The sequence below is a fragment of the Penicillium psychrosexuale genome (assembly GCF_028828465.1).
Source record: "Penicillium psychrosexuale strain IBT 29551 chromosome Unknown utg000003l, whole genome shotgun sequence".
Taxonomy (NCBI): domain Eukaryota; kingdom Fungi; phylum Ascomycota; class Eurotiomycetes; order Eurotiales; family Aspergillaceae; genus Penicillium; species Penicillium psychrosexuale.
Window position 1 is genome coordinate 2,504,018 of NW_026643188.1, and position 13,786 is coordinate 2,517,803.

Below are 13,786 nucleotides of genomic sequence, written 5' to 3' on the forward strand. Positions count from 1 at the left end.
GAGGCAAAATGAATTCGGGGCGGGGATGTGCCTTTATCGATTAGCTTCCCTTTCTCTCCTCCCATGGCCATTTTTCCAAATCCTGTATATTCCTGGACTGTATCTATTACACTTCTCTCTGCATTCCAATCTATTCACCCCCTTCTCTTTCCCCTAGACGATGCCCTGATCCGCTGTCACGGTAATGGACGACTCGACCCCGACGCCCACCCAGCAAAAACGTCCTCGCGTCGCCGAAGAGAACCGCAAACGAGCTGTCCGAGCGTATGCTATGGCCCTATTGTACCAACTCAATCGCGTCGTCTAACACAATCGGTTTTGCGCAGGTGTGATGGTTGTCGCCGGGTGAAAGAGAAATGCGAAGGAGGTGTGCCGTGCCGGAGATGTCTGCGATATCGCCGCCAGTGCAATTTTACTCACATTGACCCCAATGAAAAAACCCGGTCAACGTCTATTTCGTAGGTTGGCCGCATAATCATATCCTTATTGCCATCTAGACCGCTAACGGCGCAATATCTGATACCAGACTTTTGGACCGTGCAGCCGCCCAAAGTCGAAATGACATCGCCGAGGCAGAACGGGTGCGCCTGATGGAACGTCTCCTATCGCATTATGTACCCAATATCACTTTCGATATTCAGTCTTTGCGACAGGCTGCAGAGGATCTGAAGAAGAAACACCGCCATTCTGAGTCCGATGCGATTTCTACCCGGGAAGATCCCAATGAGCTGGAGGATCTTGCCATTGATGAGGAGGATTTTACCATCAAGGCTATGCCTGATAATACAACCCGTATGTTGGGATCTGGGACCATATACAAGGATTTGTTGATTGACACTATTTCTCAGAATATTCCGGGGAATTTTCGTACTTGAATTTCACAATGAAGATCCGGAAGAAGATCGATGAATGGATGAAGACTGCAGCACCCGAGGTAGGTTTACGTGAATTGTCGGTGAGCAAATACTCATGCTAAACTCAAGCCCGCAGGCAACTTCCGAAGTTGAGCCTTTTGAAGAACGATGGAGAAGTACACAACTCCAGTCCGCGTCACCTCAGGTGTCTGCCTCAATTACATGTCTACCGCCGCGCTATGTCGCCGATTTTCTTGTCCAGATTTTCTTCAAGTACGCACAAACCAATAATTTCTATATTGAAGAAGACTGGTTAGTCGAGAAATTGGGTATCTGCTACAATGACCCCGAAAGTTTGTCATTTGACGATGCAGGCGCCGTGTGCTGTATTCTTATGGTCCTGGCTGTGGGCACCCAATTCGCACATATGGAGTCACCTACACCCGTGAATTGCTTGTCTCCAGGCTCTACGGCAAATCAAGACCATCACTTCTCGGAAGACGAGGTCGGACTCACATTCTACCAATTTGCTTCGAGGCTTCTACCAGACATCATCGCCACCGCTTCGGTTCGAAGTGTACAGGCCTGTCTTCTTATTGGGACGTACTTGCTTCCGTTGGATACTTCAGGCTTATGCTATACATACTTTGGGCTGGCACTGAAACTGGCTATACAAAACGGAATGCATCGGAGGTATCACGGCGAAGGCCTCTCTCCACGAATGATCGAAGTGCGCAATCGCGTTTTCTGGACAGCTTTTACTATCGAAAAGCGTATAAGCATTCTCCACGGCAGACCATCATCGTTGTCGGACCCCGACGTTGATGGTCCCCTGCCGGTTGATTTTCCCGGGTTGATGCCAGTCAATCAGGTCTCAAACCATACAAACATGGTAACACTTATTACATTGACTTTGAAGCTTGGGGAGGTTTCAAATGAAATTACCTCGTTGCGAAAATACCGCAAAGGGCAACAGCAGGACTGTCTTGAACGATTACTGAGTCTCCGGAAACATCTCGTTGATTGGTGGTCAACTCTACCAGAGGAGGTTACCTGTCGTGATCTGAATCCTGCAGGGCCGCTTTTCAGGTCTAATGTCCATCTCAGGCTAGACTACTGTCTGACTCGAGTCTTTATTGGGCGCCCTTTCCTGTTCAGCAATATCAAAGGCATCTCCCAGAACCCCTCTCAAGGCCCGTCGTACAAGGGGTCTTCTAGTCTGTCCGGTCTGTCAAAGTATCGTGCGACTCTTGTTACAGACTGCGTGGAAGCGGCTCTGGAAATCATCGATCTGTGCCGCTTGCTCCGTGATGAGACCGGTCTCGCGCGAGCTTCGTTTACCGAATTTAGTTCATGCCGTGCAGCTTTGCTAGTCATTTTAGCTCAGGGCCTGACCAAACGAACTGAAAGACTTGGGGCTGCTCTCGAACAAGGAATTTCCCTGATCAAGATCATGTCTATGGGTGTTGGCTCAGCCCGTTCGGCTGTCAGTGTCATAGAGGCGCTCGAACGTGCCATTCGTCGTCTCGAAGCATGGAGCGAGACCCAACCGGATATGAGCAGCGGAGGTACCGTCGAGTCTGCATATGACCGGTTCAAAAACTGGGAGATGCTTTGGAAAGCAGGGCCTATCTCGCCGTCCACGGTCGCGTGGCAACAGCAGGAAGCTTTTGCTCCAAGTGAGCAAAACATCCCACAAAACATTCGCTCCCAAGCCTCTACAATGGCGGGTCCTGCTACTCTTCTTCATGGCATGTCCCTGACACATTCGTCTGCGGCCATGATTGGCATGGGTGGTGCTGCCGCAACACCCGTTGCACATGATCAGAGCATTCCAGAAGGAGAAGAAGACTCACTCACCGACACTTTCTCCCTCTCTCAGATGCCACACTTTGGCTTCGATCACTTCGTTTCCAATTTTCCACAAGAGCTGGGCGAGTTCACAGCTATCCCATGCTTCGAACCAGATTCGCAGGCTCAATCTAATGGGTTGCCTCGTGCTGAAATGAAGGCGCCAGGTAACAGGTCTGACCCCCCTCACTGGCTGAATTTCATGAGGGATTCATGATCAATTTTTTTCCTATCATGCTTTGTTCTTAAGCAGCGACTCATCTATACAACATGTTTAGGTTGGGTCTTATGACTTTGATTTTATACCATCTTGCGACTGTTCATGTTTCACGGCTATATATTGTGCCTGGGTGATGGAACTCCGGGAAATTGTGCACTGCTTATTCTCAATGCAACTATTCATATATTGCAATCAATCTTTTACTTTGTCCGGGTCGGACGACTTTCGGCTTGTGTGCACACAGGGATATCTTGATATCTGCTCATTGGCTTGTGATGATACTTCGAGCATTGATTGATAAATATACATAATGCGCATAACCCTAATCGAACGTAACCTTCTTTCCTGCGAAAACAGCTGGTGCCTGCTCCTTGGCCTTCCGCTTTGCCTCCCAAGAGGGGTGCAATGGACCCTCATCCTTAGGCGGACCTTTAGGCTTACCACTAGAATGCTGCCCAGAGTGAGGACCATCAGGGCCATCTCTGTTCTGAGGCCGTCCAGAACCACCACCGAAACCACCACGTCTGCCCCCTCTCCCTCCTCTCCCACCTTTCCCTTCGTCAGTTGCACCGCGCTTCGTATCCCATCCATTATCTCTGCCACCATACTTCGCAGCCAGCTGCTCCTGCTTGACATGGTTTGCACTGACTCCGTACTTCTTCTCCCACAAAGCCCGACGCGCCTGCTGACCCATGCGGTTCTTACGGACAGGCTTCGCACCGGAATTTTCCTCATCGGTGGCTTCTTCCGAACCAGACCAGTAACCGCCGTTCATTAAAGATGGTAGGAATGTCGTGGTTTTCACTGCTGCAGCAGAGCCCTTCGTTGCCTTTGCTTTCTTAGGTGGCGGGGAGTCCCCGGCGGAGAATGAGGGTGAGGGAGAACGGGAGATAGAGCCGGAGATATCGTCTGCGCCGAGGTCTTCCTCGTCGCCGGATTCCGAGTCAGCTTCGGAGTCTGAGCCAGGTCCAAGTCGTGAGTTGAATTGTGAGAGGTCCTCGTCTCCACATTCGTCTGAGCCGGAGATGTCCATGTCGTGAGCCGGGCGGGAGACCTGCTCGCCACGCCTAGGTTTTGTCGTCACTGCCTCTGATTCAGACTCGGATCCGCTGTGTTCCTTTCGTGGCTTCTTTGCCGGCACATCCTCTTTGTTGTCCTCTTTTTTCGCCTTGCTAGTCGGCAGCTCGTCGACTCTCAGTAGTTTCCGGATGCCGGCCATGATTCCAGGCATTTCCTTCTGCACAGGAGTGGATTTGAACAGTCGCGCCAGGATATTCGCTTCGGCGGTACTCTTTGGTCCCTCCTGGGAGACCTTCTTGACTGCCTGGAACTCCCCGAATGTCCGCGTCTCTGCAATCCGCTTCGTCCTGATAAGTTGTTTGAACAGGTATCGCTCCGATGTGACATGGTAATCGAGACCCTATGAGAACGGACATTAGCAATCAAGTTCCTAAGCGAGACCCTCCGGAGAGGGCCGTATATCCAGTAAACAATAACCATATGGACTACGTACCTTCAAAGTCTCGATTTCTTCCTTTAGTCGCGCCAACGCCTTATCGTCCTTTTGCGCCTTGGCTGTCTTCTCTCGCCGACTGAGCTTTTGTCGCTCAAAGCCGCGCGATGTCTTGAGACCACGCATTATCATTAATACGCCGTTCTCAAACATTTGCGTCAACCGGGTGCCGTGGATGGACATTTTGCGAGTGTCGCTCGACCGCGCGGGGCCGCTAACTTCATCGAGCTTGCGTTTGGGCATTTTTCCCGGTGCTATGATTGTATGAATATGCGGGGTACTGAGATGAACAATTCAAAGATTGTATGGCTCGTTGAACAAAAACCGAAGGCAGTTTCGAGGGTCGTGGTGATCGTCGGATGTTGGTGTAGCTTAATTTTTTTTTCTTGGGCGGATCCCGGCGCCAAGACGGACGCTTGCAATGGCCAAATTGACATCTCGTTCGGGGTACTCCGTACTGTAAATTGGACTATAAAAAAAAAAACTGAATATTTATTACCGACTAACAGGGGTTAGTTACCTTATAAATGAGTTGGGGCAACTTGACTGCTACATACAATACGTTGCTTGATATATTGCTTGGGAAGACCATCGATTAACACTGACGGATATGTACATACAAACATGGCAAAGAAAATAATACGCATACAGAACCTTTCTATTTCTTTTCTTCCTCCTTCTCTTCCGGCTTGGGGGTCGGAAGCTTGAACTATAGTTGAATAGGTTAGGACCTTGTCTTTCAGCAAGGAAGATAATGTGACTTACGGATTCAGGAGTGCGGTCTTCACCCGCACCCACGGGCTCCCAGCTAGTAGAGCCGCTTTCAAAGTTACGGAAGGCCTGGGTGAGCTCAAGAGGCTCAATAACGATGCGCTTCTTCTCTTCGTCATAGCGCAGCTCAGTATAACCGGTCAAGGGGAAGTCCTTGCGCAGTGGGTGGCCGTCGAAGCCGTAATCGGTCATGATACGGCGCAGGTCAGGATGGCCGGTGAAGAACACACCGAACAGGTCGTATACTTCACGCTCGTACCACAAAGCACCCTCGAAGAGACCAGTCACACTGGGCACGGGAGTTGCCTCGTCCGCGTAGGTCTTGACACGGATACGGGAGTTGTGACGAACGCTAAGCATGTTGTAGACGACCTCAAATCGCTGATCGCGGGTCGGGAAGTCGACAGCCGTGATATCGGAGATCTGGGTGAACTCGGCGGCAGTGTGGTTCTTGAGGAAGCTAATCACGGGAAGGATACCAGCGGGAGCGGTATACACTGTGAGCTCATCCTTCCACACTGTGAACTGCTGGACATATTTGGGCAGACAAGACATGACGTACTGCCCATAGGCGTGAAGGCTGTCGGCCATGGGCTGGTACTTGTCGGTAGGGTTGACCACGGGGGCGCGCAGAGGTCCCGGGGCTGGCAAAACACAGTTCGGTTAGCTCAATCTGTCCTATCTATCGGCTCGTCCATTGCACATACGCGGGCGCTGCGCCTGGCGCATGTTCTCAGGTTCCGGGCCCGGTGCTGTCGAGGCCTTGGGGGCCCACTGAAGGGAGGCGGAGGAAAAGGTGCGGGCGGCCATGGACCTCGTGGCGGATGCCACAGAGCGTCCAGAACCCAGGCGCATCAAAGAGCGTGCGGAGGCCATTGTGTAGAGGGAGCAATGGCAGATGCAACGTGAGGAGGGGACGAAGGCACGTAAGTCGGATTGTGAAGGTTTAGAGTGGTCGAGCACTTTAGTCACGTGTTGGGCACCCGCTAAACTGGATCGGGCAATGCCAGCAAAATGAAGCCGCGCTTCAATTTCCTTCCTTCTTCTCCATCAATCATCTCCACCATTTCTTTTCCCCTCTCTTCTTCTCGCTCCTCCTCAAACATCTAATTACCGTTCGCCTTTCTACACTTTACAGGGCAGCGTATTTCTTTTATTTTCTCAGTTTCTCATCCAATTTGATCAGGTGTCGGCGTTTGAGATCTCGTGTCCCTCTCCGGTTATCACCGTATTCCCCGCGATCATGTCCAGTCTTTCATTGATCGATTCCGTCATCGACGACGACGATGAGTTTTGGTACGTCTCGAAGCTCACTCAACCCGCGCGATCTGTGTACTGATCACCCCACAGCCCCCTGTGCATTGAAGAGTTCGATCTCTCCGATAAGAATTTCAAACCGTGTCCTTGTGGATATCAGGTATGTCCATCTGATCAAGGATTTTCACGCGTCTCAGCAGTACTTGCTTTGTTATGGCAGGGACAGATGGCTCGTCTTTGTTTCTCTCTAGCAGACCTGACTGACATGTGATTTTTTTTTAGATTTGCCAATTCTGCTACAACAACATTAAGACGCAGAATGAAGAAGGCCGATGCCCCAACTGTCGGCGCGGATACGACGAAAGTACCATCCAGTACAAGATTCCCGACGTTGAGGAGTGAGTTATCCGATGCTCTGTAATATCTGAGCCACATCCCAACTAACCTGCTGTGTTTAGGTTCAAGGCAGATCTCGCACTGAAACATCGCAAAGCGGCTGCTGCCAAAAAGAAGGAAGCCGAAAAGCGTGAAATCGAAGCCTCCAGCCGGAAGAACTTGGCCGGTGTCCGTGTTGTCCAAAAGAACTTGGTCTACGTTATCGGCCTCAACCCTACGATCCGAGACGAAAATCAACTCCTTCAAACGCTTCGTGGACGGGAATATTTCGGTCAATATGGCGAGATCGAAAAGATCGTGGTCAGCAAGGCTAAGCCCGGTGGTAACCCTAACCAGGGAATTGGTGTTTATGTGACTTTCTCGCGCAAAATTGATGCTGCGATGTGCATCAACGCCGTGGACGGTTCTGGGAACGGCGATCGGGTGCTCAGGGCGCAGTACGGAACAACCAAATATTGCTCATCCTTCCTTCGCAATGAGCAATGCAATAATCGGAACTGTACTTTCTTGCACGAGACTGGGGAGGACAGCGACAGCTACAGCCGCCAGGACCTCTCATCTATGAACTCCATATCCACTCAACGCCCAAATCTCCCACCTACCCCCTCTCACGTGAGGTCCGCTCAACCCATCGCCCATCCTATGCGCCGGCAACCTAGCAAGGATGAGTCGATCAGTAGTCGCACCGGCATACCAGATGGCCCGGCTCTCCCGTCAACTGCAAGTTGGGCTAACAAAGATGCTGCTATTCACCGAACCAGAAGGACTAGTCTCACGGGTAGCCAAGCCTCCAACAATAGCCCACGGCCCGCAAGTGCCAATGTTGCGACACTGGTCGAAGAACCGAAACGACCAGAGAAGCCATCGCCGATTTCTCAAGAAGCCCCACAATCAATTTCTCAAGTCGATCCCCGATCTCCCGCCGCGCCACCACGTCCCCGTCGTGGGACTCAACCTCCCAAGCTGCCATCACCGTTTGACGGCTTGCTCAAGGATATGAACTCGGCGGATTTCAAGTTTTCCTTCAGCACGGCTGAACTGAGTGCCGAAGAGGTCAAGTTGATTAAGGATTACCCATCTTTCATCGATCCATATGGCGGCGTCAAGCGCAGAGCAATGCGAGAGAAAGTCGAACAAGAGCGTCTTAGCCGCGAGCACGAGTTGCTTCAATCCGTTGCAGCTGAAGAGGATAACCGTGAAGCTGGTAGCCTCCAGCTAGGTGGTGAGCCAGAAGAAGTAAATCCCCCGCGCAGTCGCCAGACGCGCGAGTCTCATGGGGCTATTCAGCCGCCCTCGCAGCAGGACACGGCGGATAACTCAACTGTTGGATCCCCAGTTTCTGCGACTAGCCATCAATTCCAAGGCCTGAACCTCGCTGGACGAAGCTTAACTCCCTTGCAGCAACAGCAGTTGATGTTACTCAAGTCCGCCGGTAATCAACAAGCTGGCCTGGCTGACCCTCTCGGCTCTGCCGCTCTGGACCAAGCCGCCCATGTCCGCCAAGGCCTTGTCCACAATCAGATGGCACAGTTCAATGCGCTGCAGGCAGCACAGAACCGACAGTCTTCCCGATTTTCCTTCGCCAATGAGGCCGGTTCTAAGAATATTCCTAACGCGCGCATGTTGGGCCAGATGCAATCTTCTTCTCCCAACCCTCTTTCTGCTCCTAGCCCTCAACATAGTCTTGCAGCAAGTGGCTTCTATGCAAGCGGAGTGCAGGGTCCCCCACCGGGACTGAAGACGGCTGGTACCCCTCCGATTAGTGGTGGTGGAATGTTCGCCCAAGGACATGGCTTCACCTCTGGGCTTGGTGGTAATGGAGGAAAGCAAGATCCAACTCCGGAGTTAATGCGAGAGCTACTGCGTGGACGAAATGGTACGAATGTTAGTGGTTTACAGGGCCAGGAGGCGGCTAAGCGTGAGTTCATGTTCCCTTTTCTTCAACAGCACAATACCCCACCCCCTATGACTCCTGTCAATGGCCTTCTCAGCTCCTTCTATGGGCACCAAGCGGGCGTGATGCCTGATTCCGGTGGCCCACAGAAGCAGAAGAAGAAGGGGAAGAAGCACAGACACGCTAACACTTCCTCCGGTGGAGGTGGTGTAGTAGATCTTGCGGACCCGAGCATTTTGCAGGCGAGAATGCATCAAGTCGGCGCGAATGCTACTGCTGGGCAAGCGTTGTACGGGAGTCAGGGCCAAGGTGGGTACAACCCCTCGATGGTGTACGGTGGTGGCATCAGTCGGTGGTGAATCCCCGCGGTTTCACTTATTCCCGTGATTGGCTTCCTGCATTTTCCTGTTCGCTTTTTCGCTATGATATTCTGCCCTTGATGGGCCTGCTTTATCCTGATGACATGATATCAATTCCCTTTCTTTCCTCCCCGTGGAGGAGGTCTTGCATTTGTTGTTTCTGTTTTATTCGCGGTCAGGCTGGCAGCTCTGATTTATGCGATGGGCTGGACGGTCACCTGGCGTACTAGGGCTTTCCCTTGTCTCCTTCAATTGCTATCTATTTCTTGCATGCTTTCTCTGGCTCTTTCCAGGTGTCTTTGCATTTCATGGACATACTGGCGTGTGTTCCGAGCTCCTGTATTCGGCGGCTGTGTATTCCCTTTCTACTTTTTTGCATCCGGACTTCCATTATACGATCTGCTGCCCTGCTGCGTCTTGAAGACCGCGGGTGGTGTTTATTATGGATTAGTGTACGTTAAGATCTCCCTACCCTGATACCACAAGCCGAAAAGGGTCTTATTCGAAATCAGTTTCCTCACAGCCGCCGTTTACATAGACGCTCTGTCCTGCAATGTTCCTGGTCCAGGAGATGCCCATCATGTAATTACCTCGTGATCGTTTTTGTATCTTCGCTTAAATCCGCTGCTGCTGCTTAGTCGCCCTTACTGAAGGGATTTATTTCTATCCCTCTCATCTGCCCAGTCACATTGCCACATTTTACTTTCTTGGACGTTCGCTAACCCAATGCTCTAGTGAATGAGGACTTCCCTCCTCTTGGAGATCAATCCAAGGATCGACGACCTGTTGACAGCTTTGGGTTTTTGAAGTCTCAGTTACCTGGCGAGTCGGCCGCTCGTGTTGGGACTCCTACACTCCCACCTGGACTGCCTTTACCTCACGCTCATCCCTCGTCTTCTGTATTCCAGGACCGCAGTTCCTCTAAACCTTCGTCTCCTGCCCCAATGCTCCCACCTGGCTTGACGCCCAACATTTCGCGACTCAACAGCCCATCGCAGAGTCGTATGGACAGTCCCTCTCGTCTTTTGAGTCCTGAACTCACAGTGGGTGGACCTTTGACATCAAACCGCGTGAAGGACGCTTCTCAAATCTCTTTCGGATCGCCTGTACAAAAGTCCGCCACTAAGGCTCGTAACCAACGCAAAAGCCAGTTCAATATTGGATCTGATTTCAAAGATTCGCCTGCAAAGATTGCATACCAGTTGCAGGCGAGTTCTGCCACTACGAAAGGCACCCCGCTCGACTTTGGCGCCCCACTACCCACGTCCATCAAGACTGAGCAGGCACGACCTCCTAGCTCTGTTTCCGTCATCGGGTCGCGGCCCGACACGCCGCAAACCATCGCATCTCGCCTATCTGACTCCCCTGCCCCTCGTCAGCCTCGTATTCTGCGTGTGGTAGAAACCCCGAAGACAGAAACTCCTCCTATTCTCACCGCACTCTCTGTGTCCGCTTCTGTTGTTGGTGGTACCAGGTCCCGCTCTAGGAGACAGAGCATCTCGTCAACCAGCATCCCCGGCACTCCTGCTGATATGGGATGGGACGCTGATTACTATCCTTCCACTTCTGCTTCTCGTGCGAATTCTCCTCCTGCCTCTTCTCGTATCGGCTCCGCTCCCGTTCGCGCCATGACCAAGAGCCAGGTTAAGAAGGAACGGAAACAAAAGGCAAAAGAGGCCGAGGCTAAGAAGGTGGAAACCGCGCTTGTGAATGAGGAGCCTGTTCAAGCACCTATCATGGGGCGAAAGCGCAAGACCAAGAAAGCCCCCACGGCCGCCACTGTCAGCACAGCTGATGCACCCGCTGCCATTGGCCCGGAAAAGTCGAGCCCTCTAAAACCAGTGAACGTTCCTTCAGTCAAGGCTGAACCCAAGGTGGATACAGCAAAGAAAGTGAAAGCCAAAGAGACCAAGCCCGTCAGAGAGCCTACCCCACCCCCTGTCGAAGAGCTTCCTGTTCAGAAGGAAGCCCCCGTAGAGCCATGGCGTTCAAACAATACAGTTGGACGGTTGGTCAAGGATTCCGAGGCCCTTGGAAGGGCAATCAAGGATCTTTTCATGGAACGAACGAAGCCTCTTCACGAGTTGCTCGCTGAGATGCATAAGTCCGGCGAACTTGATCTCAACAAGAGCTCCCTCTTCAACCCTAGCAACCTCAGCCAGCGGACCGACATGAAGTGCACTGCGGAGGACTACGATTATCTCCAGTGTCCCAACGAATTGACTGAGGAGGATCGGAAAACTCTACTTCGTGGAGAGCCGGTTCGAATTGGCGATGATTTCCTCAAAACTCGATGCCTTATCACACCCCGCGGCTGCGTCCTACGCCACCTCGAACCAGAAGAGGAGGAACGATACCTAGAGCTTGAGAAGAACATGACCGGTGTCTCGGATGCTTTCATGATTGGAGACGACGCAAGCAATCCCAGCGGGGGCCTGGAAGCCCTCTTCGCGAACCCGGAGAAGTTCAACATCTGCTGGGTCGACGACATGCCCACTCGCCTAGGTGCCACGTCCCCGTCATCTTCTCTTGAGGCGGCGGAATCCGTGATTCCGCCTAATGTCCTCTCGGCCATGGAAGCAGACAGCACCCGCAACCATGACTGGGCTGTCGCCAACTCGGCAGAATTTCTCAACACCACCCCTGCTGCCGTGCGCTCCTTCGCCGCAGTCACCGCGCAGCACATGCTGGGCAATCCGGGCATGGTCGGCACCAACCCCACTCTCGACGACGTTGCTGGTTTGACCAACGAGGAACTGAAGGAGCTCTCTGGTCGTTCTCAAAAGGACCTCGAGCTCACCCGGAAAGAAATGGATTCGCTAGACAAGAAGTTCGCAGCTCTGCTTCGACGCAACAAGAAGCTTCAGCAGCAGGCATTGAATCTTGCTGCTGGGCCGGAAGTGTAATCATCCACACTATCCTGGACCGGAGCTCTCAGTTCCCTTTGCAATCGCAGCTTCCTGGGCGGACTTAAATCTCCTTGCATGTACATCTATCTTAGCTTGAACGAATCATTGTAGAATACTTGTTACATCTGTCGACATACGTTCTAGTAATCTAATTTCCAACCCTTCCATGAAATATGCACCTTCTAGGCCTATCCTCACCTGGCACGCAATGAAACAACTTGATTCTTCAACGCCAAGTGAATATCGGCACATATCCGAAATTGACTCTTACCAGTTTTGTGTCTGATATATATACCCCTACCTGCCTGCCATCATGATCCCAACCGGGAAATTAAAGACGGAGCCTACCCCGTCCACTAAGTTATAGTAGTTACAAGTGAGAAAACATATCGAATTCCAATTATCATCGGCTAACATGGCTCAGAACATCAATGTCTACAGGTCAATAGAGGAATGCGTCAAGGGATCAATCACCGACTCCGCCAGGGCTGGATCTGTCAACTTCCACATTCCTCTACTCCGTACATTTTAATCAAGACTAGACATTTAATGAAGGCTCATTCCTCCGAAGGGATCCAACATTAGCTCATTCTTGGCATCACACGCTCCTTGACGATTCAGGTTCAAGGTGGTTGTCTAGCCCTGAAACATGTGGCTGATTTCCGTCATTCCTAAATATGTCAAGTCTCTTACTACTTTCGGCCTGATGCAATAGGGATTGAGGCTGATACCTGACGCTTCTGTCGCTATCCGATCCCTTTCTTCCCCATGGGAGATTATTTTCCCGACTTTCTCGGCTGGCATGTATAATGAGTAACTCACTGAGTATACTATTTCCCGCCTTGTTAGTCTTTATTTCTTCATTGCGCTCATTTCTACATCATTGGCCCTCTCTGATGCTATATTCATCCGTTTGTTTGTTCGCGTTCAAACACTACGATGTTTCAATTACTTTCTGTCATAGCTACTCTGTTTACACTAGCCTCAACTGCCATATCGACCGGCCTACTAGTACCACTATACGCCTGGCCCGGAACAGACAAATGGAATACACTCTACGACTCAATTGCAGCCCATCCATCCATCCCATTCTACTTAATCATCAACCCGTCCACGGGTCCCGGTGACACAGAATACCCAGAAGACGTCTTCATAACCGCCATCGCCAAGCTAAACAGCTATCCCAACACCAAGATACTAGGATACACCTACACAAAACAAGGAACGCGAGACAGCTCCGAAGTCGAAAAGGACATCGCTATCTACGCTAAATGGGCCAGCTATGCAGAGCAGAATATCGGTCTCTCCGGGACCTTCTTCGACGAGGCGGCGAACGGCGAAGATCCGAGCAAGCTCGCCTATTTCGAAAACCTCTCTCGAAAATCTAAGAGCAGCAACTTGACCATCGTTATCTTCAACCCTGGTGTCAAGCTTGTGGCAGATGTTGCCAAGTGGTTCGCGGCAGCGGACTTTATTGTGGAGTATGAGAATACTTATGCTAATTGGGTGGCTTCGGCTCCTGATGATCGCTTCTCGACGCCTGATAACTATGGAAAGGATGCTGTTATCTTGAATCAGACGCCTGAAGATGCCAATATTGATAATGTTGTTCGGTTGGCGAAGGATATGGGTCTCGGTGCTATTTATCTGGCTTCGGATGATAATTATATGAATCTCACTACTGTGACTAAGGTTGCAGTTGCTGTCGCACAAAATCGGTTTGTTAAGCGCAGGGGGTACCGTCAGTTTCAGAGCTGAGTAT

The 13,786-nt window shown here is 51.4% G+C and overlaps 5 protein-coding genes across 5 annotated transcripts; 3 read left to right on the forward strand and 2 right to left on the reverse strand.

Moving 5' to 3' along the window:
* Nucleotides 1–184: 184 nt before the first annotated feature.
* On the forward strand, nucleotides 185–2,922 carry N7518_004871 (Zn(II)2Cys6 transcription factor; the record flags this gene model as incomplete). Its single annotated transcript, XM_057185798.1, has 5 exons — nucleotides 185–264; nucleotides 327–458; nucleotides 527–792; nucleotides 849–934; nucleotides 991–2,922. The coding sequence occupies 5 exons, from the start codon at nucleotides 185–187 to the stop codon at nucleotides 2,920–2,922; spliced, it is 2,496 nt and encodes an 831-aa protein (XP_057042568.1).
* A 325-nt stretch (nucleotides 2,923–3,247) lies between these two features.
* On the reverse strand, nucleotides 3,248–4,681 carry N7518_004872 (BUD22 family protein; the record flags this gene model as incomplete). The annotated part of the gene is made up of 2 exons (XM_057185799.1): nucleotides 3,248–4,345; nucleotides 4,439–4,681. 2 exons carry the CDS (start codon nucleotides 4,679–4,681, stop codon nucleotides 3,248–3,250), a joined length of 1,341 nt encoding a protein of 446 aa, XP_057042569.1.
* A 415-nt stretch (nucleotides 4,682–5,096) lies between these two features.
* Nucleotides 5,097–6,123, reverse strand: N7518_004873 (complex I 30 kDa subunit family protein; the record flags this gene model as incomplete). The annotated part of the gene is made up of 3 exons (XM_057185800.1): nucleotides 5,917–6,123; nucleotides 5,204–5,853; nucleotides 5,097–5,147 (listed from the first exon to the last, which is right to left on the reverse strand). Exons 1-3 carry the CDS (start codon nucleotides 6,083–6,085, stop codon nucleotides 5,097–5,099), a joined length of 870 nt encoding a protein of 289 aa, XP_057042570.1. The 5' UTR covers nucleotides 6,086–6,123.
* A 329-nt stretch (nucleotides 6,124–6,452) lies between these two features.
* Nucleotides 6,453–12,021, forward strand: N7518_004874 (CCR4-NOT core ubiquitin-protein ligase subunit MOT2; the record flags this gene model as incomplete). The annotated part of the gene is made up of 5 exons (XM_057185801.1): nucleotides 6,453–6,505; nucleotides 6,560–6,626; nucleotides 6,749–6,864; nucleotides 6,925–9,104; nucleotides 9,851–12,021. The coding sequence occupies 5 exons, from the start codon at nucleotides 6,453–6,455 to the stop codon at nucleotides 12,019–12,021; spliced, it is 4,587 nt and encodes a 1,528-aa protein (XP_057042571.1).
* A 942-nt stretch (nucleotides 12,022–12,963) lies between these two features.
* Nucleotides 12,964–13,782, forward strand: N7518_004875 (spherulation-specific family 4 protein; the record flags this gene model as incomplete). The annotated part of the gene is made up of 1 exon (XM_057185802.1): nucleotides 12,964–13,782. One exon carries the CDS (start codon nucleotides 12,964–12,966, stop codon nucleotides 13,780–13,782), a length of 819 nt encoding a protein of 272 aa, XP_057042572.1.
* Between the last annotated feature and the right edge of the window lie 4 nt (nucleotides 13,783–13,786).